Here is a 25,679-nt window from a genome sequence, read left to right on the forward strand (position 1 = left end):
TATTGAGCATCTCTGTAAGCTTTGCACTGTGCTGAGCTCTTCACATCCGTGGAGCCTCATGGAGTCCCTGGCGGGTAGCCACTCTCATTCCCTTTCACAGATGAGGCAACTGAGGCCTGGAAAAGGTTGGTCACATAATTAAGTTGTTGGCACCCCGTTTTTCAGCCCCTGGGCTTTGCTCTTCACAGCTGTGAAGTCCTTCTCTCTGGGCCAAGGGCCCAGGGGTTATTGCCAGCTCAGGTGGTACAGGCACATCTTTGGAGCAGGAAAGCGGTGGAGCTCCGAGCTCTGCATTAAGTCACAGCTGGCATGGACCCCTGCCACGCCCCACAGACTCCCCTGACCCCCTCACCTCCCCGCCAGCCCCGCCAGAAGCTGGTGTCATCCTGTGATAGAACCGGCCAGTGGGGCTGGCTTCTAGAAGGTGCTGGCCTGGGGCACCCCAGACGCAGGGGGCGCGCCCTCTGCTGGACACTGTGCAGAACGCAGGAACGAGAAGGGCTTGAAACGGGGACAGCGCGGAGGTCACCTGGATTTGGCGTGTCAGTCTCGGCATCTCATGTGACCTCACTGTCACCCTCAGCCAGCAGTTCTCAAACTTTTTGGTCTGTGGGTCCTTTTATGCTTTTAAAAATTACTGAGGACCTCAAGCGTTTTTATTTATGTGGGTTGTGCATATGGATGTCACCTGTTAGACAAAAACAGCAAGTTTAAAATATCTGTGTATTAACTTAAGACCAACCATTGTAAATGCATAACAAAAAACATCTGCCTGTGAAAAATAACTTTTTAAGGGGCAGACAGAAGAATGCTATTCATTTTGCACTTTGCACGTCTCTTTAAGGTATGTTATGCTATTACACAGCTTGTAGCATCTGGAAAATTCCACTGTATGCTGGTGAGAGAGACGGAATGAAAAATGCAGATAGTCTCTTAGGGTTATTAAGAAGGTAGTTTGCCCCTGAAAGGGTTGCAGCATCTCCCAGAGCATTCATACCAACTTTGAGAACTGTTACCAGGGCCATGAATACTTTGTTGCCCCCATTTTGCAGAAGAGGAACCAGCTTCAGAGAGGTTAAGTAATTTGCCCAGGGTCACACAGCCAGAGAGGGGCAGAGCCTAGTCCAGCACCAAGGAGCCTGGGCCTCCCCTTTCCAATCTCTTTCCCTTTCTCCATTCCTCCCTCCTCTCCCTTTGGGTGCCCAGATGTTGAGCCTGCACCCCCTTCCCCAGCTGCCCCCTTGAGGTCATTTCCTCTGTGCCAGACATGTTTGGTGCACTGACATCACCAAACAGAGGGAGGTGGACTGAACTGGGACTGGAGGCCAGAAGCCTGGATTCCCACCCAGACCTGGCCCCTTCCTCGCCAGGTGGCCTCCCTGGGTGCCACAGGGCTGATGACACGGCCCCTGGAAGGACAGGGAGGTGAGGTCACGGGTGAGGAAGCTCTCTGAGGGCCTGAGGATCAGGCTGAGTCCAGTATTGTCAGAGATGGACCTGGTGTTCCAGTGCCCCCACGCTGGGGACTCAGGGCTGTGTCTGTGCCCACTGCATCCTCAAAGCCCACTGGAGGGGCCAGGCAGCCCAGCGGTATGGCCGTGCCCCAAAAAAAGCCAGGGCCCCAAGCTTTCTAGCTTCTCCCAGGGCTAAGACCCCCTTCCGGACTTGAGGTGGGGACCCGAGCCGTCTGGCTGTGGGCACAGAGCATATGTTAGCACCAGCTGTCTCCCTCCCCACGTGGCCTGTGTCTGGAACAGTCTCTCCCCTCCCCGGACCGCAGGGTTTCAGGCTGTGCTCAGGTCTCAGGCTGTCCTTGGGACCCAGGGAAGGGTGGGAAGTGGGAAGGGGCAGAGGCCACTCTCCAGGGCCTCACAGGAGGGTGTTTGCTGTCCAGGAGCCGAGGGCTGGCGGGCCCGAACCGTGGGAGGCCAAGAGCATCCTGCACAGTGGAGCCCAAGGGGGCTCCTCCTGGACCCAGAAGACGAGGATCTCCTGCTACCAGGTACAGGGAGGGGGCGCTGCCTGCACTCATTTCCTATCGCTGCCGTGGCAGATCGCTGCCCATTCAGGAGCTGGAGACAACATACCCTCTCGTGGCTCCGGAATTCCGCAGGCTGAGATGGGTCTTGGGGGGGTGGAATCAAGGTGTCTGCACGGCTGGTTCCTTCTGGAGGCCCCAGGGGAGAAAGTTTCCTTGCTTTCTCCAGCCTCTAGAGGCCACCGCTTCCGCCGGCTCGCGGTCCCTCCTCCATCCGCAGAGCCGGCGAGTCTTTCTCACGCCGCCTCACTCTGACCCCAACTGGTCTACCTTCTTTCCATCTTTTAAGGACCCAAGATAATCTCTACTTTAAGTTCAGGTGATTAACAACCTTAAATGCATCTGCAATCTTAATTGCCCCTGCCATGTAATATATCCACAGATTCCAAGGATTAGGATGTGGATGCCTTTGGGACCATTTTTCTGCTGACCACATGCCCCACCCGTCCCCACCCCCTGTCCCATGCTACCTGTGCAGGGCCTTGCCCCCAGGGCTCCTCCAGGCCATTGTCACAGCCCAGACAATCCCGGTGTGTTTCCCATCAGCCTCTTACCCCGCCAGCCCCTGCCCCCCTGCCCAGGGCCACAGGATCCTGCAGAAGCAAGAGTTGTAGAGTACTCTGAAGCACCCCCACCACTTAGGGCCACTTCCGTCTCCTGGAAGCTATCAGACTTAGAACCAGGTTCCTGGAGTCCAGTCTTAGCTCGACTCTGGCCAATGCCGGCAGGTGAACTCGACCTTGACAGGCACACATTCTACCAGCAGACCCTTCCTTTGGCTTGCCCCTGAGCACAGGGCTGAACAGGAAAGGAAAGACGGCGTGTCCCGTTGTTCCCTTTCCTTCTGTGTCATTATTTTCAGCATAAGCTGTTGGCTAATACAGAGAAATAGCAAGAGAGAAAAAGGCTGCCGCAGGGCTCCTTAGTCCTTCTGCTCGAACCAAGTTCTAACTCCAGTGGGCAGCGTGGCCTCGGGGGCATCAGCGGTGCCGCTCAGTCACATGTAACATGCTCACCTTGTGCTCTCTTTGAGTCTCACTGCACCCCCACACGTGTGTGTGCCCCGGAATCCTGTGCCTGTGGGCGGCGTGATCCCTGCGTGAGCAGGCGGCAGGCATCACTGCCATGCGGTCACGCACACCTCTGCTCCTGCACAGACTCCCCTGCCCCTTGGGACTTCACCCACAAAACCCAAGGACGAGATGAAAGTTAAGAATGTCGAGATCACGGCAGCAGAGCATTTGGCCAGGCGTGGGGCCCTGGGTGACTGCAGGGTCACACACTCAGCCAGCGTGGCTGAGGAGGTGTCAGTGGGGCACCCTCAGCATCTGATATGTGCAAGAGGTTTTGATCATCTCCTTGCTGTGGCTTTATCTTGTGTCAGTGTTTAACTGCCCATAAATCAATATAAACGGTTGAAATCAAGCTAAGTGAAGACTGTCAAGCTTTCTTCTCTTGTCTTCAGAGAAATTCCTGGGAGACCAGCGGTTCAGCTATGGGCAGAGCCTCTCGCTGACGTTCCAGGTTCCCCCCGGGGGCGCCCCACCCGCCGTGCAGCTGAGGCTGGAAGGGGCCGCCCTGGCCCTGACTCTGCAGCACTCCAGCCTGCCCCGCCCCCAGGACGCCAGGACGCCGTGGGAGGTGCAGCTCGGGTTCCAGTATGTGTTCTGCTCTGTCCTGGGAGGGGGGCCGGGCAGTCGGGGTGGCCCCTGAGGTCCAGGTGCACTCAGGTTCCCTCGTGGTCTGGCGGCTCCTGCTCTCCCCACCCCAGCTGGAGGCTCCTTGGCATCTGCCCCTGGCCTCAGATTCTGCCTCGACCTCCTCTCCTTGCCAGGTTGCAGGAGAACTCTGAGGATGCGGACCCTCCACTGTCCCCCTTCCACTTCCAGCGGCTGCTCGCCAACCTGACGGCTCTGCGCATCCAGGCCAGCGGCCAAAGCCCAAGCTCCTACGGTCAGTACCCGCCATCCCCACTCCCGGTGAAAAAAATGCAGCTGGACCCCCCAGGGCTCCTTCAGCAATAGGTTTGTTGAGTGCTTGCAGCAGGCAGTCACTGTCCCCATGTTACTGAAGGAGTCTTAGGCTCAGAGAGGTTGGGAGGCTTGTCCAAGGTCATGTAACTGGTAAGGGGGTGGGTGGATGCAGAGGACAGAGGCAGGGGCTGGACAGGTGAGGGTCCTGAGGATGGACAGCTGTCAGGAACTGGTATGTGGCCACATAGCAGCCAAGAACCATATAGCCATGCCGTGGCCAAGCCCAGCACTGCCTGGAGGCTGGACCCTTGGCTGCCCTGTGGGAGGGCCTGACAGGAGAGGGCAGGAGTCCCCGGTGAGCTCCCCCTGCTGGTCACCAAGGTATTGTACCCAGAGCTGCTCTGGTTTTTAAACCTTGTTGAGGAGCTAAGTTGTCACATGGCTTGCGTGCGGATGTCTCACCACCCCTCACCCTGGTCACATGGATTGTCCTGGGCGTCCTCTGACTGTTCCTGGGTCCTCCCTCGTAATGTACTTTCTCCTCCTTGTGGGCTTACCCCTTCCTGCGCCCCCCTCCATACCTGTACGTGCCTGGATCAGGCATCCTTAGTGTCCCTTCTTAGAACAGTTATTTCATACGCAGCATCCCTTTTACATCTGGAAATGAAATCTATAGGTATTATAACCTACTTAGAGCTCATTTTAAAAGGTCAATTTAACATCCTAACTGTAATATACTGAATAAGTAAAAGGAGGGTAAATGACAAAGAGATAATCATATGAATTCCCTAATGAAGTGGTCAGTGCCCCCCTGTACACACACTCTAATGAATAAGTTTAGGAGAAACACGAAGCTCAGAAGCCACTTACATCCTCAGGGAAATACAAACGCAGGGGTGTGGGTGGCTGATGTTAGGATCCACAGTCCCTGGGCAGGCTTATTTGAGGAGTATTAAGTGGGGACAGTCACGGAGGGAGGTGTCAAGGCTGGAGGCATCTGGCTCGCTGAGTCCTGGGCAGCGAGAAGACGGTGAGCCAGGAAGCTGAGCTCTGCCGCCTCCATCACTGGTGGGTTTTTTTAAGGTTTCCTCAGTCTTGATGGTTCCATTGCTTTGTTAGGGGAAAAATGTTTGGCAGAGTAACCATTCATTTGTGGGTGAAGCTGTAAAAGCAAATTTTAAATGTTCATCTGAATATGATTGACTTTTATTCCTTAAATCCTTTGTTTGTCATTTTGAAATCATTTGGGGATATTTGGGGATATTTGCCAGATCACTCTGATTGGGACTGTCACAGGTGGGGCCACAGTGGGGACAGGCAGTGTGATAGCGACGGAAACCCCAGGAGCTGATGGAAGCAGGGATTGGTGACATGATTTTCCAAAACGATGAATGGCTGTCGGGAAAATTCTGAACAAAACAAAGCGTGGTGCTGCCTCTAGCACATGCGTTCCCAGACGATTCCGATTCCATCTGCACTAAACATTCCAAAATATCTTGTGTCTATAAAATAGGCGTCAGAGTCTGGGCTCAGAAGTGCACAGAGGTCATTCTGAGGGGTATGAATGCATTGTTGTTTAAATTTACATGTCTTTTATAACTCGTGGGTGTGAATGCTTTTCCATAAGATTCCCAGTCTTCCCTATTTCTTGTTCTGAAAATTACCTGTTTTCCCTTTGCCCTTTGTCTGTTTTTAAAAAAATTGTAATTGGTGTCTGGGCTCCCCTTCTGTGTGTGCACCAGGAACCCTTTGCCTGTGACGTATGTGCAGAGGAAGGCTTTGGGGAGAACTGGGTGCGTGTGACTCTCTTCTCGCTCTTCAGGCCAAGTGTTCCTGACCTTTGGCCTCCAGCAGAACATTTGAAATCATGGGGGGAGTTTCTGCACATGTCAGGCATCTAATATCCCTGGCCACTAATTCCACATTGTTTTAACAACCAAAATGTGTGCAAATGTGCTTCAAAGGGGGTGACTGGCTCCTTTTGAGAACCCCTGGCTTGGATGACCAGCTTTCCCCAGGGGCCCTTTCTGTCCAAGGTTTGGGGGTTGTGACCCAGCCCCGCCTGCCCCAGGTCCTTCTTCCTCTTTGGACCTGTGCCTTAATTGCCTTCATCCCCATCATCCTTGACAGTGCTCCCCAAAAGCCTCCCTGGTTCCCCCTCACACCAAGGTCCCTTTGCAGGAATTTTCATTTCCACGCTTTCTAACAGCTGTCAGCACTTCCTTCTGTCATTCACTCGGCCCTCAGCTGGCAGACGTTTACAAGGCGCCTGCCCAGGCCAGGCCCGTACTGGGTGTTGGGATGAACTGGAGAGGCAGGTGGACATGTGACCCTTCACCTGACCCCCAGCCCAGAGCTCCTCTTTCCCCCGACATCGGTGACACGGATCTTTAAATGTTCTGGGGCAGAGCGCTCCAGCTGTCTCCGTGCCTGGATCCGTCTGTGTTTTTCCAACATAGAAATGTGATCACGTGGTGCAATGTTCTGCCCCTCGCTGTGTGCAGCTGACAATGGCATGTCTTGGAAGTCGTTACTTGTCGTTCATATAGAAAAGGCAGGCAGTCTGTGTCCACTGTGTGTTGTTCGTGGCACAGATGTCGTGTAACATTTTCGCTGTCCCCCTATCGCAGACACTTGAAGTGGTTTCCAGTGTTTGACCATTGCAAACAGCACTGCAGGGACTAGGGAGGAGCTTCCTGTAAGGGGCTTTGTATGCTCGGGCAGGCATGTCTCTAGGATAGATTCCTCAGAATGAAAATGTTGGGTCAAAGAGCGCACGTTCTAAGTGCTGATACACACTGCTGAGTCGTCCTCTGGAAGGCTGTTACAGGCTCATATTCTGACGACTTCAGCCTGCCTGCTCTGGTTGCTCCCCAGTGTTTACAGACAGTTATTTTGCACTTTGCCAGGAGTTTCTAGTTGTTTCTGCGGGAAGGCTGGTCTCATAGGAGCTACTCCTCTGTTACTAGAAGCGGATTATTTCCTGTAAGCACATGTGCAAGTTCCCCACGCATCCCTCCTCCACTGTCACTGATCTTTAAAATACCAGTCTGAGGGGTATGAATGCATCGTTGTTTAAATTTACACATCTTTTATAACTCATGGGTGTGAATGCTTTTCCATAAGGTTCCCAGTCTTACCTATTTCTTGTTCTGAAAATTACCTGTTTTCCCTTTGCCCTTTGTCTGTTTTTAAAAAAATTATAATTGGTGCCTGGGCTCCCCTTCTGTGTGTGCACCAGGAACCCTTTGCCTGTGACGTATGTGCAGAGGAAGGCTTTGGGGAGAACTGGGTGCGCGTGACTCTCTTCTCGCTCTTCAGGCCGAGTGTTCCTGACTGAGGCCCGGCTCACGTCAGCCCAGCGGGGGCTTTCCCCACCGGCCCCCTGGGTGGAGACCTGCTCATGCCCCGTGGGGCACACCGGCCAGTTCTGCGAATCCTGTGCTTCAGGTTACAAGAGGGAGACACTGCTGGGGGGTCCCTATACCAGCTGTGTTCCCTGCACCTGTAACCAGCATGGCACCTGTGACCCCAACACAGGTGAGTCTCCCCATCCTGAGTGTCCCATTCTAGGGCCACCTGGGCTCCACCCAGGACAGCTGGATGAGTACTGACCTGAGCAGGGTCAGCTGTGTGCGTGTGTGAGCGAGTCAGACGGTATCACTGAGTGCCCGGCATACTGGGTACCTTTTATGTACTACATCACTGAATCCTACAAACGCCCCCAGCTCCCTGGACCATTACTGTCCCGTCTCACAGGTGAGGGACCTAAGGTGCGGGAAGGCTGCATGGTCAGTAGGTGGCAGAGCTGCTCCTTCCACAAGTTCACTGCCAGGTGTGAGTCCCCTTGGTAAGATAGGAACCCCGGGGACAGGTCACCTAGGTCACTGAGCGGGAGATGCTAGGGGTTAGACACGGGCCCCTCTCCACCCCACACCACGGGCGTCTCACAGGAAGTAGTGTCAGCGCCCTGCTGTTTTCTTGGAACAGGTCGGGACTCTAGGAAGGGCCCTGAGAAGGGTCTTAGCTTTTCCCAGGCTCGATGCTGGAGTTGACAAGACAGGAGCCTGGGAATCAGCACCCTAGCCAGAGTGAGCAGCATATGCTACACATGGGGCCTCCCCATGGCAGGTATTACGAATCAAGCCCGGGTGAGGCCCCATAAGCCTCCCATGGGGTGCCCCAGGCAGCCCCTGCTGAGGAAGCAGTCATCGCATGAGATGGGACCAGTTCCTCATTGCTCAGAGCCCCCAGCCATGCCACGCCTTCCTGCCCAGCTTGGGCAGGCCCCCTCAGACGGGCAGGGAGCACCTGCGGCCCGCAGTGGAGGAAGGAGTCACAAGCGTGCGGGTGCTGGCTGGAGGCGCGACAGTCCCCCTAACACACTGCTCCAGCCTGAGGTGTCTCTCCTGTTCACCTCAGCACCATCCGGGGGCTACTGGGGGCCTCCTGGGAGAGGCGGTCTTGCTTCATTAGCCCCGTCTTGGCGAGTCTCCTCACCTACCCCTGGCAGTGGGCCTTCCTTCCCCAGCACCCCAGGCTCTGGGTGGATTCCAGGTGCTGTGGGACTGGAGCAGGGGGTTTGCAGAGCCTCCGTCACCCGCAACCAGTAGGGGCTCCGTTCTGTGAGACCAGGCAGCCTCCGGGAAGCCCCTGATCCCTCCCATGGGAAGCCATGCTGCAGACTCGTGTCAGGAACAGAATGCCGAGTCTGTGTCACCCTTGGCCTTGGCCCCTGAAGTTCAGAGGACATGGGGAAAGGGGAAAGGGAAACAGGGCAAATGCGAGCCGTGTCCTCTGTTGGTTCGATTATAGGCTTTGGAATCTAAAATAATGGTGATCCTAATAGTCACATGCGCCAGGGCCCTTTGCGTGGTCGCCCTGGATCCTGAAATCCCTTTGAGGTCAGAGCTGTTGGCCTGCCCGTTTTGCAGGTGGGGACACTGAGGCAGGAGTGTGAGATGTTTGGCCCAGGTTCCCACGGTCAGTAGGTGGCGGGCGTGAGCCCAGGGGGGACTCTTCATCCTGGGCTGAGCTGCCACCACCTTGGAAGGGCTCCACTGCCGTCCTGCCGGGGACATGCTCCGTGACCCCTACCACCAGGATGTCTGCTGTTCTGAAGCGTTCTGGGCTCAGGAGGTCATAACCAGGTGCTTCTCTTGCCCCTCAGGGATCTGCCTGTGCGGCCACCACACTGAGGGCCCGTCCTGTGAACGCTGCTTGCCGGGTTTCTATGGCAACCCCTTTGCAGGCCGAGCTGATGACTGCCAGCCCTGTCCATGCCCTGGACAGTCAGCCTGCACAACCATCCCAGAGAGCAGGGAGGTGGTGTGTATCCACTGCCCCCTGGGCCAGAGAGGTGAGTGGCGCCTGCCCTGGGGCCCACCTCTGCCCTGGGCTCCCAGAGTGGGGTGCTGGGTTTGGAGTGTGACAGGTGGGAGAGGGTGCAGCTTGAGGGCAGAGAGCCTGACCTCTGGGGACACTGAGTCCCATAGCCCCATGGCCAGGGCCCCAGGCATCTGTGAGTTTGTGGTAGAACTGGGCCATTGAGCATCTCCATGTCCAGGCCCTGGCCCCATGGAGCCTGACCTAGTAGCTTGAGATGGACCTAAGAAACTCATATTTGTAACACATGCTGATATGCAGTTAAGGTGAAAAACCTGTGATGAAACTTTCAGCTTCTAGAAAATGTTGCCAGATAATATGTGGAGCAGAAATGTCCCCATCCCAGCCTGTTCTCCAGTCCTCATTCCCGCTCCAGAACTCAGCGCCATCCTAGACATCTGATTTTTTTTAACAGCTCTTTTGAGATATTAGTCACATACGCTGCAATTCACCCACTCAAAGTGTACGGTTCAGTGTAGTTCTTTTGCTATATTTTGTGGCAAAATATATATAACATAAAATTCGTCACTTTATCTTCAAGTGTCCAGTTTGGTGGCATTCGGTACATTCACAGTGTTGTGCAGCCGTCCCCACCATCCAGCTCCAGAACTCTTTCATCTTCCAAACAGAACCTCCGTCTCCGTCACTCACTCACTCTGCATCCACTCCCCAGCCCCCAGCCCCCAGCACCCCCCATCTACGTTCTGTCTGCACGCGACTGTTCCGGAGACCTCATGGACATGGACTTGTACAGTGTTGGCCTTTTGAGTCTGGCTTGTTTAACTTGGCATAATATTTCCAAGGTTCCCCCACATCTGACGGCACGTGTGGTACCTGCGGCTGCTTTGGGACGGCCCATGGCGTTGGTGCTCTACATGTGTGCTTTGCTGGGGGCTGCTCGGAAAGCAGCTCCCTGGCAGCCAGCAGCGGGGCTGGGGGAGGCCCGAGAACTGAGGGAGCACCGTCCCACCCTGCGGTCAGGCTGCCCCTCCGTTTGCATAGCCTTCCCTGCGTTCTCTGGCCTGGTCTGCAGTCGGGAGGGGAGCCCACTCAATGAGCATGTGGACTGTAGAGACGTGCGGTCTGGCGCTGGCTGAGATACGCCTGAGGGAGGAGTTGGGAGGAGCGCCCCCAGGCAACCCACCCCTGGGGGGGTGCCTGGGTAGATGTTAGGCCCCGTGCCTTGTGTGAGCCCCTGTCTCTACCACACCAGCATTCTTCAGGCCTTTTGAGGGCCCAGCACACAGAGTGCCCACCTGGACAATCGGAGTCAGGACTGACCAGGGTCACGTCCTGACCCCTGCCTGCCCACCGTCCTGACCCCAACACAGCCCTTCTCGGGACCTCACGCTGCCTCCCGCCCGAGGAGCTGTCTGCACACAGTTCCAGGCAGGCGGCTGGTTAGCTGTAGGGCCACGGTCTTCATCGCCAGCTTCAAGTCCCGCTTGCCTGCCTGACTTCACTTCTCCTGAGAGTCCCAAAGCCAGGCACTGACTGAACTCCGTTCAGATTTTTATTTTCCTTTCTTTCCTTTTCTCTCTTTTTTTAATTTGCTTCCTTAGTATTCCTTCTCTCCATTTTTCAAGGATGCCTGCCTTGAGTAATATTAACTGGATTTCAACCAGACCGATGAGCTTTGTGGACACAGGGAGCCCACGTTATTTTTCACAATGACAGTAGCTATTTTTTAAATTATTAAATGAGTAATACATTTTGTAACACTGGCAACTGCACAGTGTAAAAAGGAACATGAAAGTGCACATGATCAGGAAGACCATATGCCTACCATCCCACCACCCCAGGGGGCCGTGGCTACTGTCCAGGTCTGTGGATCCCCGGGTTGTCTGTTTCATCAGAAGCACAGAGATGGGTGTTTACTAGCAGTGGGCTGGCCCTGCACGAGCTGCCTGGTACCAGTGGGTTCTCTCATGCCCCGTCCGTGTCCAGGCCACAACCCTCTTAAAACCTCCTCGCACACCATCTTCTCCGAGGCTCACAGTGACCCGAGGGCTGGAAGATGAGGCAGCAAGCCCAGTTCACAGGAGTCCGAAATGAGCAGTCCAAGGGAAATTCAGGAATGAGGAGAAGCAGACAAGGTAAAGGCGCCCAGAACCACAAAGGAAAGAGCAGCCGCAGCTAAGAGCGTGGGAGCAGGGAGATGAGCAACAGGAGGATAAAGAGGGTGACGTGGCACGAAGATGGTGACGAGGAAGGTGATGATGTGACGATGACGATGGTGATGATGATGATGGAGGTGATGACAGTGATGACGAAGATGATGGTGATGACGAAGGTGGTGATGATGGTGAAGATGGAGGTGATGACGATGAAGGTGATGATGATGAAGGTGATGGTGATGAAGGTGGTGATGACCGTGGTGATAATGACGAAGGTGATGATGACAAAGGCGGTGATGATGGTGGTGAAGATGGAGGTGATGACGACGAAGGTGATGATGATGGAGGTGATGGTGATGAAGGTGATGGTAACAAAGGCGGTGATGATGGTGGTGAAGATGGAGGTGATGACGACGAAGGTGATGATGAAGGTGGTAATGATGATGACGGAGGTGATGGTGATGATGGTGATGATGAAGGTGATGGCGACGAAGGTGGTGATGATGGAGGTGATGGTGATGAAGGTGATGGTAACAAAGGAGGTGATGATGGTGACGATGGAGGTGATGATGACCAAGATGAAGATCATGAGCGGGTGATGAACAAGCTGCTCTGCCGAGAACGCTGATAGTGACGTGATGGAGGTGGTGGCTGATGGTAACCAAGGTGCTGATGAAGAGGATGGTGAAGGCGACATGATGAGGGTGTGGTGGTGAACTGGTGGTGACAGCCCCTGCTGTTGGGCACTTACCACGTGTCAGGAACTGCGCCAGGTGCTTTGCACAAATGATCTCCCCAGTGCTGTGAGGTAGCTGCCATTCTAGTCCCCACTTGGCAGACAAGGGACCTGAGTTTCCGGCTTGCCCGAAGTCCCACAGCCAGCTGACAGCCGAGCTGGGCCCCGTTCGCAGGTCAGCCTGACCCCGGAGCCCATGCTCTGCTCCACAAGGGGCAAGGAGGGACGCAGGCTCGCGATCACGCGCACGCTGCCCCGCTGTGGGCCCCACGGGCTGCCGTTCCTCATGCTGCCCCTCCACACACACCCTTCTCTCCCCAGGGCGGCGATGTGAGATCTGTGATGATGGCTTTTTTGGGGACCCACTGGGGCTCTCTGGGGCCCCCCAGCCCTGCCAGCAATGCCAGTGCAGCGGGAATGTGGACCCCAATGCCGTGGGCAACTGTGACCCCCTGTCTGGCCACTGCCTGCGTTGCCTGCACAACACAACGGGCGCCCACTGTGAGCGCTGTCAGGAAGGGTTCTTCGGGGGCCCCCTGGCCCCTCAGCCCGTAGGCAGATGCGCTCGTGAGTACCCACCTCCCAGGCCCATGGCAAGTACCCACACTCCCTCCCTGCCCCTCCTCCACCAGTTTCAGCTGGCTGCTCAACAAGGTTATGCAGTTTTAGGCAGATTCCTCCCCTCTGTCCTCTCTTCCGGAAGGGTTTGCTCTCCCCCAAGGTCTGTTTCCCCTTGGGATCTGATCAGCTCTGATCCTGTGATTGTTTTTCCTGCCTTGATAATTTCAGCTCTTATCTCATGCGTCATGATTAGCAATAGACCGTCCCAGGTGGCTTGCGGCCCTCCTCATGTCCGTCCCGCCCCTGGGCTCCCAATCAGGCCATGGTCCCCACTGAGGTGCTCTTCCACCCCTTGCCCCCACCTGGGTTAGCACTCGGCCTTCCGCCCCTTCTCAGAGGCCACAGCATGCATCAGCCATGGAAGGTTTCCAGGAGGGCTGCAGGACAGCCCCACACTCGGTCCTGAGCCCTTTCTCCACGTGGCATCAGCCGGCATTCTGCCGACCTCTCGTTTTTGAGGCGCAGGACAGCAGGGTCAAGGGACACGAAGCAGTGGGTTCAGGGGTCTGCCATGACCCCCTACTGGGTCTCTGGCCTTTTCACTAGCTTGTAGGGTCTCAGGGCAGGCTCAGCAGGCCATCTGCCACCACAGCTATTCTGGGCTGACCCTCCAGAGGGCATAGAAAATGGGCCGAGATTTGAACCCAGCCCTAAGCCTTCTGCGAGAAATGGCTTCAGAGTCTAGGCTGAATGTGAGTCATCCCTGTGGGCCCCCATCTTCTCTGCCTCTCCTGGACCCCCAGAGGTTGGACAGATGATCCGTGTGGTCCCCCAACACCCTCTTCTGCTCCTGCTCGCAGCCTGCAGCTGTAACCCAGCGGGCGCGGTCAGTGAGCTGAGACCCTGCGACCCGGTGAGTGGCCAGTGCTCCTGCCTGCCTCACGTGACCGGACGGGACTGTGGCCACTGCAGTCCTGGCTTCTACGACCTCCAGCCTGGGAGGGGCTGCCGGAGGTAGGTGGAGTGAGGCTGTGGGTGCTGTCCCTGGGGTGTCTCTCCAGGATGAAAGAGGGCACCAGGGGGCCTCCTGAGAGGGGCCTGGCTTAGAATGTGTCATCCCAGGCCCACTGCCAGGTGCACTGTGCCCTGCACCAAAGAGGGACAACGGGACAGTCCCTTGAGGTCATACTCATGGCTTGCCAGCCTAGGATGCAGGCCAAGAGCAGCCCTAAGGGATGTCTGGGTGGGTAGGGAACCGGTTTGGTCTCTGATGCCCTCATCAGTAATGCCTCCACTCCGTGACATTTGGCCACAGCAGCACCTTTAGGGAGCAGTGGGGGCACTCAGGGAAATGCCCAGTGAAGCACATAGGTCTCCTCCTTTTGAGATTTCTCAGAACCTTTAATATGCTAATTGCATTGTGAGTTTCCAACAAAGGGGTGTAGTCCCCCATATCTATGTGTCCCCATTGCCTGAGTGTGTGTGTGTGTGTGTGTGTGTGTGTGTGTACGTGCACATGCATTTTGTGAGACTATGCTTCCCAGGACACAGCTGGAGGAGCTGTTTGACAGGTACCCACATGGAGATGGGGCCTTGTCAGCACACCTGAAGGCCTCTCACCAGCTACAGCCAGCAGAGGCTGGGCCGGGAGCAGCCCTGAGCTCGTCTCAGATGCAGGTTCCTTCCCTTATCATAGCTGCAAGTGCCACCCGCTGGGCTCCAAGGAGGAGCAGTGCCACCCCAAGACGGGGCAGTGCCCCTGCCGCCCAGGCGTTGAGGGCCAGGCCTGCGACAGATGCCAGCTGGGTTTCTTTGGATTCTCTGCCAAGGGCTGCCGAGGTAAGGAAGCTGGGTCCTTCACAGCTGCCCAGAGGCTGGGGTCTGAGATTTCGGGGCAGAAGACCAGTGGGGAAGATGGTGGTGCAGCAGGAGGAAGATAAGATGTGGGGCAGGTCTCCTAAGAGCAGTCGTGGAGACATGGAGTGAGTAGGCAGAGGACAGCATGGGGCTGAGAATCTAGTCACAGGCTCCACTGCTAAACTCCTGTGTGTCTGGACCGTCAGGACACCGCTCTGGGCCTCCGTTTCCTCATTCACATGGTCGGATTGCATGGCAGTTCCTAAACCTGGCTTGTTCTCAGATCCCGGGGAAATGCTGAAATATGTCAGGCGCTCCATCATCACCACTGACCTCTGAACCAGTCTCCTAGGAAGGACCCCAGGGGGTCTGGAGCAGGAGGTGTGAGGAAGCAGGGGATGTGAGGTGTGAGGGTTACTGTGTGAGGCAGCCATCAGGGCACCCAGCACCCTCTGCCCTGGCCCCCAGCCTGCAGGTGCTCCCCTCTGGGCGCCGCCTCAGCCCAGTGTCATGAGAACAGCACGTGTGTGTGCAGACCTGGCTTCGTGGGCTACAAGTGTGACCGCTGCCAGGACAATTTCTTCCTCACAGCTGGTGGCACACGCTGCCAGGAGTGCCCCACCTGCTACGCCCTGGTGAAGGAGGAGGTGAGTCCGCCCATCCAGTCCCTCCCTGCCCAGTCTCCTCCACCTTCCGTTCAGTGAGTGCCAGCTTTCCTTTGGAATTGCAGAGAGGGCTCAGGACTTGTATCCCTGGCCCACCACATGGTCACAAGGTAAACATGAGCTGGTGCCTGGTCGGCAGTTCCTGGCAGCTGGCTCCTAGCACGCGCTCTGGAAGTGCAGTATTGTTCAAGTGATTAAAAGAACAGTGCTGGAGACACTCAGCCAGCAAGTACCTACAGCATGCCTGCTCTCGCCAAGCCCTGAGAACCCCCATCCTTCCCTCAGCAGGGCAGAGGTGTGGTCGGCTGAAAGCCAGGGGTGGGCAAGGCTGGTTCTCAGTGTGTGTCCTTAGCTCTGAGGCTCAGGGTAGGATGGGAGAAGGGAACTCTTGGGGAGGGCAGGCCAGGCAGAAGCCAGGAGCCGGTGTCCAGACCAGACTTTCAGGCCAGCGCCCTCACACCACTTCTTTCTCTGACTCTGCCAGGCTGCTAAGCTGAAGGCCAGGCTGACCCTGATGGAGGGGTGGCTGCAAGGGTCCGACTGTGGCAGGCCTTGGGGACCATCGGAGGTTCTGCAGGGAGAGGCTCCTCGGGGGGATGTCTACCAGGGCCACCAGCTGCTGCAAGGTACAGCAAGGGAGCAGAGTGGGAGACTGGGACGCAACGGGGGTGGCTGGCCAGAGGACCCCTTCAGTCTGGTCTCAGGATGCTTTGGGGGCTCTGGGCTCGGCCTGAGGAAAAGCCACTTGCTGGGAGAGCCCCTCTGACCTCCTTGTAAGTGGGTTCCTCCTGTAACAGTCCTGTCTCCCCATGGACCTCCCCTTCAGTGTAACCTTGTTAATATCGGTCTCTGACTACAGCTTCGGTCCCCACACCCCTTGTCCCACCCAGAGTGTAAGCTCAGTTGGAAGGGTGGGGGGCTGGGTTCATATTCACCAGTCGTGGGCGGGGGTTTGAGGGTGGGGTGCTGTCCAAGGTGCTGAACAGATAAAGTTCTTGCTGTCTTGACTGTCGGTTGTTTTGCTCCCTGTCCTGTCACCGGCATAGAAAGTAAATGAATAAATAAGAAAAAAGTCTGATACTAAAGCCAGGTGGATTTGGCCCTGGGACACTGACATTTAGGGAGCATTGAAAGCAAATTGATTACTTTGTGAAATTCCATGTGTATAAACACCTTTACTCTAGAAGCCAGACATAGGTGAGCTGAGTGCGTATTTGCAAGACTATTCATCAAAATAGGGAGCTGTCAGATGCTATGGGTTAAATCCCCCATCCTGAACCACCCTGCAAATTACAGGGCTGACCCGAGGTGGGGTTTTCCTGCTCTGTCAGATTCAGGAACTGCTTGCTGCGGCTCTAGAGGACCTAAGTCCCTTCTAGTCCCCCGTCTCTGGCTGACTTATGTGGGGCCTTGGGTAATGATTTGCCTTCTCTGGGCCTGAGCCTTTGCATCTGTCATTTGGGGAGGCTCTTCCTTTGGAATTGACTGGTGGTGCTCAGGCCTGGGAATGGAGCTAAACTGTGCCCAGAGTGAGTGGCAGGCACAGATGGAGGCCCTGAGGGTATGGGCTTTATTATGACATCTTAGTCACTGTGTGACTTCCGGACTATGGGCTTTCTGCAGGGGCCCAGGAAGTCTTCCTAGAGCAGGTGACAGGCCTCCAGGGTGCTGTGAAGGCTGCCTGGGAGGAGCTGCGGGTGCTGAGCAGGAGTGCCCACTGTGCCCAAGCTGGAGCTGAGAAGACCTGTATCCAGCTGGCAGATCTAGAGGCAACACTGGAGTCCTCAGAAGAGGAGATTCTGCACACAGCCACTGTCCTCGCATCTCTGGTACCCTGGGGGGCCCCTCCCCCTCCTCCGACCTGAGCTCAGTGCCACTGACCTGGTGCCCTGGGGTATTCCTCTCCCCTTTTGGGGAGGCTCAGTTTTCCCATCTGCAAAATGGGAGTCACACAATGTCTCCTCTGCTGATTCAGTGAGACAACATTTACAAAGAATGAGGCATGTTCCATGCAGACAGTGAATGCTCAGCAGGTGCTAGGGCTTCACTCATGACTTGGAGGCCAGCTTTGAGCCTTTCGAGAATAACTGGTGTGGTCTAGTTCTCCCCATTAACTCAGCCAGATGTGGCCCTTGCCTTTAGGGTGGGCCATCAGTTCTTCCTCTTTCCCTCTTTGTCTAAAGGTGATTCCTCAGGAAGGGCCTGGCCAGCCCACCAACTGGAGCCACTTGGCCACAGAGGCCCGTGCCCTTGCCAGGAGGTGAGCCCCCAGATCCCGGAAGCATGGTGAGGTCCTGCACACATAGCCATGAATGGGGCCAGCCCTTCCTCCTGGAGGGTTCTAGGCTCAGGGTCAGCTTCACGGTATCCCTACCCAGGATTTGGAATCAGAAAAGTTTAAGAACTGCTTGGTACAATGGGAGGCAGAGACACACAAGGACAGTGTGAGCCCAGACAGTGATGCCAGGGTTGGGGCTGGGCTGCAAAGCTTGGTTGACTGAAGTCATCTGAACACACCCACTGGCTGTTTTTCTAACAGCTTTATGGAGATGTAATTTTCACACCATGCAAGCACCCATTTGAGCTGCTCAGTATATTCACAGAGCTGTGCAGCTATCCCCACAATCAGTTTTAGAACATTTTCTTACCCGCAAAACCAAGCCGGTACCCACTAGGCATCCCTCCTCATTTTTCTCCCTGCCCCTGGCCCCTGGCAGCCACTAATCTACTTCCTGTCTCCATGGATTTGTCTAGTCTGGACATTTCACATAAATGGAATCCTACCATGTGTGATCTTTTGTCTGGCTTCTCTCACTTAGTGCAATGTCTTCAGTGTTCATCCACATTGTAGCGTATATCAGTACTTCATTCCTTTTTACAACCAATTAGTATTCTGTTGCATTTTGTTTATCCAGTCATCTGTTGATGGATCTGTGAGCAGTTTCATCTAGCGCCTTTAAGCAGCATCTTTAAGATCCTAAAAACACAAGATCTGAAACAATTTTCCACTTTAGCAGTACTCTAGGGACTGTGGACCCATTTCACAGATGAGAAAATAGACTTAGGGAAGTTAAGTGACTTGCTTAAGGGCACAGCTTGAAAGTGATGGAGCTGGGATTCAAATCATGGCTGTCTTTATTGGGTAACTTATTACCCAAATGGAGATTTTATGTGTGATAAAAGGCCCTGTTAATCTGAGGCAGGACAGCAGATATAAGCTCTGTGTACCAGGCATGGGGCAAAAATGGGGCACAGGTCGTCTTCCCATCCATCTTCAGTGTGTCAGGCAGAGGATGGAAAGCAGCCTGGCCCTTGTGGCTCTGCTCTGGGATGGCATGAGGCCCACGTGGCAGGTGGTGTGGGTTTGCAGATTCTGCATGCAGCCACTGCCCTTGAATCCCTGGCAGAACCCAGGCCTCATACTGTGAGTATTTTCACACAGCCACAGAGACAGGGCCGCCAAGACTGAAGCCACTGCTCGGAGGGCTCTGATTGCCTCCAATACCAGTTACACGCTTCTCTGGAGTCTGGTGGAGGGCAGAGTGGCCCTGGAGGCCCAGCAGGAGCTGGAGGACAGGTGAGACCTCCCTGTGTGGGTAGGCGTTTGGGTTGGCCTCATGGAGTGACGGGGCCTGCCAGTGGCTTCTGGTTTCAGAACCTGCTCCAGTCCCGAGTCCTAACGTTCTTTGGGGGTAGGGCAGGACGTCTGGAGCCTTGGGCCCACTCACCAGTGAGTTACAGGAACCCACTCATGCCTGGGCGTGCAGCCCCGCGTCTCAAGACAAGGGATGAGAGCCTGAGCAAGGAGGGTCCAGAGCAGCGTGTCTCTGCCCCTAAGCCCTACCTGCCCAGGTCCTACAGGGCAGCTCCTCTGGGCACCAGTTTTCTTCCTGGCCTCTCTGCTCTGCTCTGGGTGGCCTTGTATCCCATTCTCGGCAAAGGGTCAATGTTGAGCTCCCAGTTGGCTTCCTAGGTGAGAGAATCTGATTGGTCCAGCTCAGGTCAGGTGGCCAGCCCTGAGCCAATCAGCCTGTGTGTGGTAAGGTCACCTGACGCACTGGTGGTGGCAGGGCCGGTCGCTGGCTCTCTGAGGATGGGTGTGGTGTGGGAGGGTGTGGGTACTCCAGCGTGCCCGCGGTGGGGAGGGCTTTGGGCGGGGTGGGTGTGGACAGCTGGACGGGTCGGGAAGCCTGTTCTAGTCGGTTGAGTACAGCCCCTTGGGGGTAAAGGCCCGGCTGGACATGCAGCCCCAGGGCTTTCCACTTACCTGGAAAACAACACGCCCAAGGTCACCCAAGGGCATGGCTGAGCCCAGACTAAGAGCCTGGGCTGCCGTCCCTTTCCCGATGCCAGGTGTTTCCCTCGCCACGATTCATCCGGAAGAGCCAAACATTTGCAAAACGTGATTCTTGAGTGGAAACCAAGCAGGCGCCTTCAGAGAAGCGTGACTGAATCAAATGAATGAAGAAACAAGAATGTGGGCCCTCTCCTGCCTTTTCCATTCATTTGAAAGCTGCCAAGTAGCGGCCAGTTCCCGCGGCCAGCTGCTGGATACCAACCCCGCAGAGGGAGGCTCTGTCCGGACGTTGGGAGAGGCCTTCAAAACTCAGGGGATGCAAGTGTGGGGGAGGCAGGACAGTGATGGGGAGGGACGGCCCTGTGCCCTGCTCTGTGGGCCATCCTGGTTCTGTCTCCTCAGGTACCAGGAGGTCCAGGCGGCCCAGAAGGCTCTGGGCATAGCTGTGGCAGAGGTGCTGCCCGAAGCTGAGAGGGTGCTGGCCGCCACGCAGCAAGTTGGTGCAGATGCAGCCCCGTGCCTGGCCGCACTGGGTGCCCCTGCAGCACTGGTTAGCTCGGCAGTCCTCGGAGCGCTGCACGGGGCTGGGGCAGGAGGGGTGTGGCAGCTGGGAAACTAGTTTGGCCCAGTCAAAGGCAGAAGAAGTGGCTTATTTTTAACCATATAGCAGTTGATTGCAATGAGATAATCCACCTCCAGGGCTTGGCAAAACGCATGCCTGGCACAGAGCACTTTGCCAGTGTTTGTTATTGATCATAATAGTAATAGTGAGGCTGGGGCCTCTTCTCCAACAGAGGGTGGCGTTAGCGACAGCAGCAGATGGGTGCCAATCGAGTACACCGAACACATCCCAGTTTGGCCACTGCAGCTCTGTGAGCTTGGCCAAGGTTTCCCTCCCTGTGCCTTGGTTACGTGTCTGTCAGATGGAGCTTGCCTGTTAGGCTATGTTAGGGCTCAGCGCATGGGAGACCCCAAGGGGATTTGTGAGTAATGCACAAGGTGGCTCTCCCCGCTTGTCAGCTCTCATCCCCTCTGGGCAAATTAGCCCCTCCTGTCTTCTCAGTAATCCTGAAATCCCAAACCTCAGAAACTGAACTTTAGAAAAGAGACTAAGCTTATACAAACACATTTGGAATGTGGCAAATCCCAACTGGGGCTAATGCCCGAGGCTGCTGCTCTGGGTCTTTGCTCCTCCCTGGAGTGTGAAGAGTAACTTCACAGGTATGACTGTGTATTATTATTATTATTATTATTATTATTATTATTATTATTATTGTTATTATTATTATTATTATTATTATTATTATTATTATTATTATTATTTTATGTGGTATTAATGCATCTGACCCCGAGTGCTGCCCAGATAGTGCTGAGGGTGTTAGATAATATGCAGCGCACACATATGCTTCTGCTTCTCCAAAGTCTGGAAAATTCTGAATTTGGAAGTACCTCTGGTCCCAAGATCTCAGCAGAGTCTGTGGACCAGGGAGAGGAAATGCAGGTTAGGGAGGTTAGCTAGTTACTTGAGGCCTCACTTCCACAGTCGGTGGGGCTGGAGTCCCAGCTTGAGAGACAGATTCCCCAGCCTGGTGTTCTTGCCCAGCCCCTTTGCTTCTGGGGGTCCCCATGCAGCCCTGCTCCTGCCATGCCTGTCCCTGGGTGCCTCTCCCCCAGGAGGGGATCTGCCCCGAGGGCCTTCCTGCCAGACCCTGCCTGAGCCCACCGTCTCCCTGCAGCCTCAGAAGTCCCAGGTGGGAGAACTGGGCCTGAAGGTACAGGCCCTGGAGAAAATGGTTGCCTCCAGAGCGTATGTGGTCACCGAGGCTGCCCGTGCCCTCCAGGCAACTGCCCAGGCCATGCTGCACAAGACGGAGCCCCTCACACAGGTGGGCTCATGTCCTTTGAAGCAGACCTGGAGGAGGTTGGTGCTGTCCTGGGGTGACCCAGGGGTGGGGGGTGGGATGGGGTACAGGAGAGGGAAGGGCGGAGGCCAGAAGTAGTCCTTCCATCCCTCCCCCCTGTAGTGCCACCCACCCAGCCTCTCTCTTCTCTCTCCAGCTGTGCCAGGAGGCCAGAGCTGCCCTGACCCAGGCTTCCTCCTCCGTCCAGGCTGCCACAGTGACCGTGGCAGGAGCCAGGATCCTGCTGGCCGACCTGGAAGGTATGCACACCCTGCTGAGCCCTTGGTTCTCGATGCATAAATGCCCGTGACAGCCGCCCGGACTCGCTGGGGCAGGCTTGGCTTGGGGGACGTAAGTCCAGTCATGTGGGCGTAAGCCGAGCAGGCTGTCCCCTTCGGTCAGGACCTCTCCCATGGCTGCTCCTCTCTCCCTGTCTCACCTACCACTCACCAGGGACTCACCGCATAGTGGCCCACCATCACACCACATGCAGAGCCCCTCAGGGCCAGACGGGAAGAGAATCTGACACCATCAGCTGTGCACCCCTGGTCTGGGCCACCCTGGCTCGGGTTCCTGTTATGGGGTATAGATCCGGTTGCTGTGGTCTGGGGTTCTGTGGGGGCTACTGGCAGGGAGACAGAGTTCTCTTGAGACGTGGGTTTGGGTTGATGCCAGTCCTGGTCTCTGAGCTTTAGGAAAATGAGGCTAAGTGTTGCCACTTTATAGAGGGTAGTCTGAGGAAAGAAACTGGTATGTATCCATGGTGTCAGCTGAGCTGAACAGAAGCATCCAGATTCGCTACCTTAGTGTCCCGCTGCTCAATGTCCCCTTTGGTCCAGAGAGAAGCTCCCTCACCCTTTGCTGTGGCTCTGTGCCCGTGAGCCAGACAAGGCAGTAACAGCCTGAGTCCCTTATGCCCTTGGGGTCTGAGGCCAGGAGTCAGGCTCTTGTCATACCCCTGACCCCACCGCTACCCGTAAGCGATGCAGTTCCAGCCATGGACCCAGACCCTCCAGTCAGAGGGTGGGCTGCTCAGACTGAAGTCCTGGTCACCCACTGGTTAGGGGGCATCTGATAGAAAAAGTGTGGCTGTGTGCACTTCTCTCTGAGTCCCGTTAGGAAAATGTGTGGTGAAATATTACGATTTTAGAACTGAAGCATTATGAGAGGTCTTAAGGTCCTCTGCTGCAAACCCCCCACCAGGCAGGGGTTCACCCACCCTCCACTGGCCTACCTCCAGTAACGGTGAGCTCGCTGTCTCACAAGGACCAGCCTCTCATTGGATGGTTCTGAGAATAAAGTTCTTGCATGTACTGAATGGACATTTGCCTCTGTGGTGCTGCACCATAATCCACACAAGGACTTGCCTCAAACCTCTCACCCCAGGCTCTTGTCCCCATTCCCACCCCTTTCAGAGACGCGCTCTCTTACCATTAGTTGGCCTGTGTTCAGTTGGTATTCAGGATGAAACGAAGATTTGCTGAATGAAATGTGAAAGTCTTCCCCAGCCTGCCCCTAGCGTTTGACATGCTCTGCAGAGTGGGTTGTGTTCAAAAACTTTTAGGAAATGCTATAGCGCCCTCTTGAGGCCTTACAATGCACACTTAGAATATCAAAGGCCCTGAAAAGTCCTGCAATAAAGAAATCTGGTTCACTTTATTTACACTTAATGTTTCCCTTGACATTTACTTATTTATTTGTATTTATTTTTTTAATTTTGGTATTACTAATCTACAATTACATGAGCAACATTATGGTTACTAGACTCCCCCCATCATCAAGTCCCCACCCCATACCCCATTGCAGTCACTGTCCATCATCATAGTAAGATGCTATAGAATCACTACTTGTCTTCTCTGTGTTGTGCAGCCCTCCCCGTGCACCCCCTACATTATGTGTGCTAATCATAATGCCCCTTTTTCCCCTTGTCCCTCCCTTCCCACCCATCCTCCCCAGTCCCTTCCCCTTTGGCAACTGTCAGTCCATTCTTGGGTTCTGTGAGTCTGCTTCTGTTTTGTTCCTTCAGTTTTCCTTTGTTCTTATGCTCCACAGATGAGTGAAATCATTTGGTACTTGTCTTTCTCTGCCTGGTCTATTTCACTGAGCATAATACCCTCTAGCTCCATCCATGTTGTTGCAAATGGTAGGATCTGTTTTCTTCTTATGGCTGAATAGTATTCCATTGTGTATATGTACCACATCTTCTTTATCCATTCATCTACTCATGGACACTTAGGTTGTCCCTTGACATTTATTAACAGAATTAGGAATCCACAGAGTTCCTTTTGAGAAACCAATTTTGTGTACAAGAAGCAAAGTAGATCTAATTTTTAAATTATCTTCTTAGGAAATTATGTTCTATTATGGCTCCAAAGATTAGAAACCTTGATTCTTTTAAAATTTGACTTTGTTTATTATAATTAGTGCTGCTTAAGATAAATTTCCCTTATAATTTTATCTGAAAGGAAAGGAAAAATAAGTCTCTTCTTTACAGAGGGAAGCTACTTCTTACTAGCTCTCCAACCTTCATTCGCATTGTCCAAGGTATGGGACTGGTCAGGCATCTGGGGAGTGACTGCCTGGCAGGCTCCTAGAGCAGGAGCCGGCCCTCCTGACACAGCCTCCACTGGGTTTCAGGAATGAAGCTGCAGTTTCCGCAGCCCGAGGATCAGGCCACGCTGAGCAGGAAGGCAGATTTCGTCCGGGACAGGGTCCTTGCAGACTCAAAAAAGAAGACCAAGCAGGCAGAGAGGATGCTGAGAAACGCGGCTTCTGTCTCCTCCAGCGCCAAGGAGAAGGGCAGGGAAGCTGAGCTGTTGGCCAAGGACAGTGCCAAGGTCGGGGTCATGGATGTGACAGCATCCCTGCTTTTGGGGCCTGCAGGAGGGCTGTCATGTAAGAGCTGCCCTTCCGTGGGTTAAACACTGGCCCAGCAGACCTGCCTCCTTCCCTGTGTGCAGTGCTGAATACTCTGTGCTTGTGGGCTCAGTGGGTTCTGGGCTATTAGCTCCAGAGCTTCATATGGGTGCCCCTGTTGATTCCTTAAGAAATAGGGTCATAGCTGTCCCCATGGGTCAGGTGAGGACCCTGTGACCCAGCCTGGTTCAGTAACAAATCACATGACCAGGACTCACACCTAAGTCTGGCGGCTCTAGTCCCTAAAACTCTAGGCTTTCCTTTGCAAACTGGGCCAAAGTCTAATTGACATATGTCTCCCCAGCTCTCTCTGGCTTTGTTGCACCCGCCAGCAGCCAGTGCATGTTGTTGAGTTAATGAATAATCTGTCGTGGAGTGACACCTGCTTGGCCTTATTGCCATAAGAGCTCTTTGCCTCTCGAAGGACTTACTCCACTCACTCTCTTCCCCCTGCCTCTGCTGTCCACCCCACAGCTTGCCAAAGCCTTGCTGAGGGAGGGGAGACAGGAGCACCGGCGTGCCAGCCGCCTGTCCAGCCGGACACAGGCGACACTCCGACAGGCCTCCAGACAGGTGCTGGCCTCAGGGGCACGCAGATGGGAGCTGGAGGAAGCCGAGCAGGTACGTGTGCTGGGCCCCCACCCCATTTCCTCCCGGCCCCGGGAGCCCGCGGGGAGCTGCTCAAGGTTTTCCTCCATCCGTACCTCCCCCAAGGTGGGTACTGGGCTGAGCGAGATGGAGCAGCAGATCTGGGAGTCACGCAGCTCCCTGGTGGAGAATGTCAAGGCCTTGTCGGAACTGCTCGCCAGGCTGGGTAAGAAGGCCCCAAGGCTGGGCCCTGGGTCCCTGGGGCACCTGAGGAGCTCTCCGTGAGGCCCAGTCCTAGAGATTTCCTCCTTGCACTCATGTCCCCCAACTTTGCAATCAGTCGCAGGCATTAGGACTCGCCCCAAGCCCCCATGCCAAGCAGGGTTGGTGTCCAAAAGTAAGTTCTTTGAGCCTCCAGGGACCACTGCTCTGGTGGGGGAGGGAGACATGGAAAACTCACAGCAGAACACCTTGTAGGTTTCAGAGGAGCAGGTCAGCCCTCCGTGGTTGAGGCTTTCAGAGAAGGAGAAAATCACAGAAGCAAGTGTGGCATCAAGGGTCAGGGACTGGTCAGATAGACAAAGACTTAAGCCTGGTCCTTTCCGTTCCTTGGCTGTGAGACCTTGGGAAAACCATCCACCCCTC

At 55.0% G+C, this 25,679-nt stretch overlaps 1 protein-coding gene across 1 annotated transcript in view; it reads left to right on the forward strand.

The window, feature by feature from the left end:
• The window catches only part of LAMC3 (laminin subunit gamma 3), a 57,116-nt gene that overhangs the window by 27,881 nt on the left and 3,556 nt on the right, over positions 1–25,679 (forward strand). The window contains exons 9-27 of the mRNA XM_036913558.2: positions 1,895–2,002; positions 3,504–3,696; positions 3,873–3,991; positions 7,333–7,551; positions 9,182–9,370; positions 12,571–12,816; positions 13,671–13,824; positions 14,507–14,649; positions 15,136–15,314; positions 15,817–15,958; positions 16,956–17,161; positions 17,516–17,592; positions 18,775–18,909; positions 20,032–20,179; positions 21,366–21,515; positions 21,688–21,790; positions 24,168–24,367; positions 24,921–25,067; positions 25,161–25,260. Of these exons, the coding sequence (XP_036769453.2) occupies positions 1,895–2,002; positions 3,504–3,696; positions 3,873–3,991; positions 7,333–7,551; positions 9,182–9,370; positions 12,571–12,816; positions 13,671–13,824; positions 14,507–14,649; positions 15,136–15,314; positions 15,817–15,958; positions 16,956–17,161; positions 17,516–17,592; positions 18,775–18,909; positions 20,032–20,179; positions 21,366–21,515; positions 21,688–21,790; positions 24,168–24,367; positions 24,921–25,067; positions 25,161–25,260 (2,958 nt within the window). The remainder of the gene's footprint in view (positions 1–1,894; positions 2,003–3,503; positions 3,697–3,872; positions 3,992–7,332; positions 7,552–9,181; positions 9,371–12,570; positions 12,817–13,670; positions 13,825–14,506; positions 14,650–15,135; positions 15,315–15,816; positions 15,959–16,955; positions 17,162–17,515; positions 17,593–18,774; positions 18,910–20,031; positions 20,180–21,365; positions 21,516–21,687; positions 21,791–24,167; positions 24,368–24,920; positions 25,068–25,160; positions 25,261–25,679) is intronic.

Source organism: Manis pentadactyla, chromosome 3, assembly GCF_030020395.1.
Source record: "Manis pentadactyla isolate mManPen7 chromosome 3, mManPen7.hap1, whole genome shotgun sequence".
Classification (NCBI taxonomy): Eukaryota; Metazoa; Chordata; class Mammalia; order Pholidota; family Manidae; genus Manis; species Manis pentadactyla.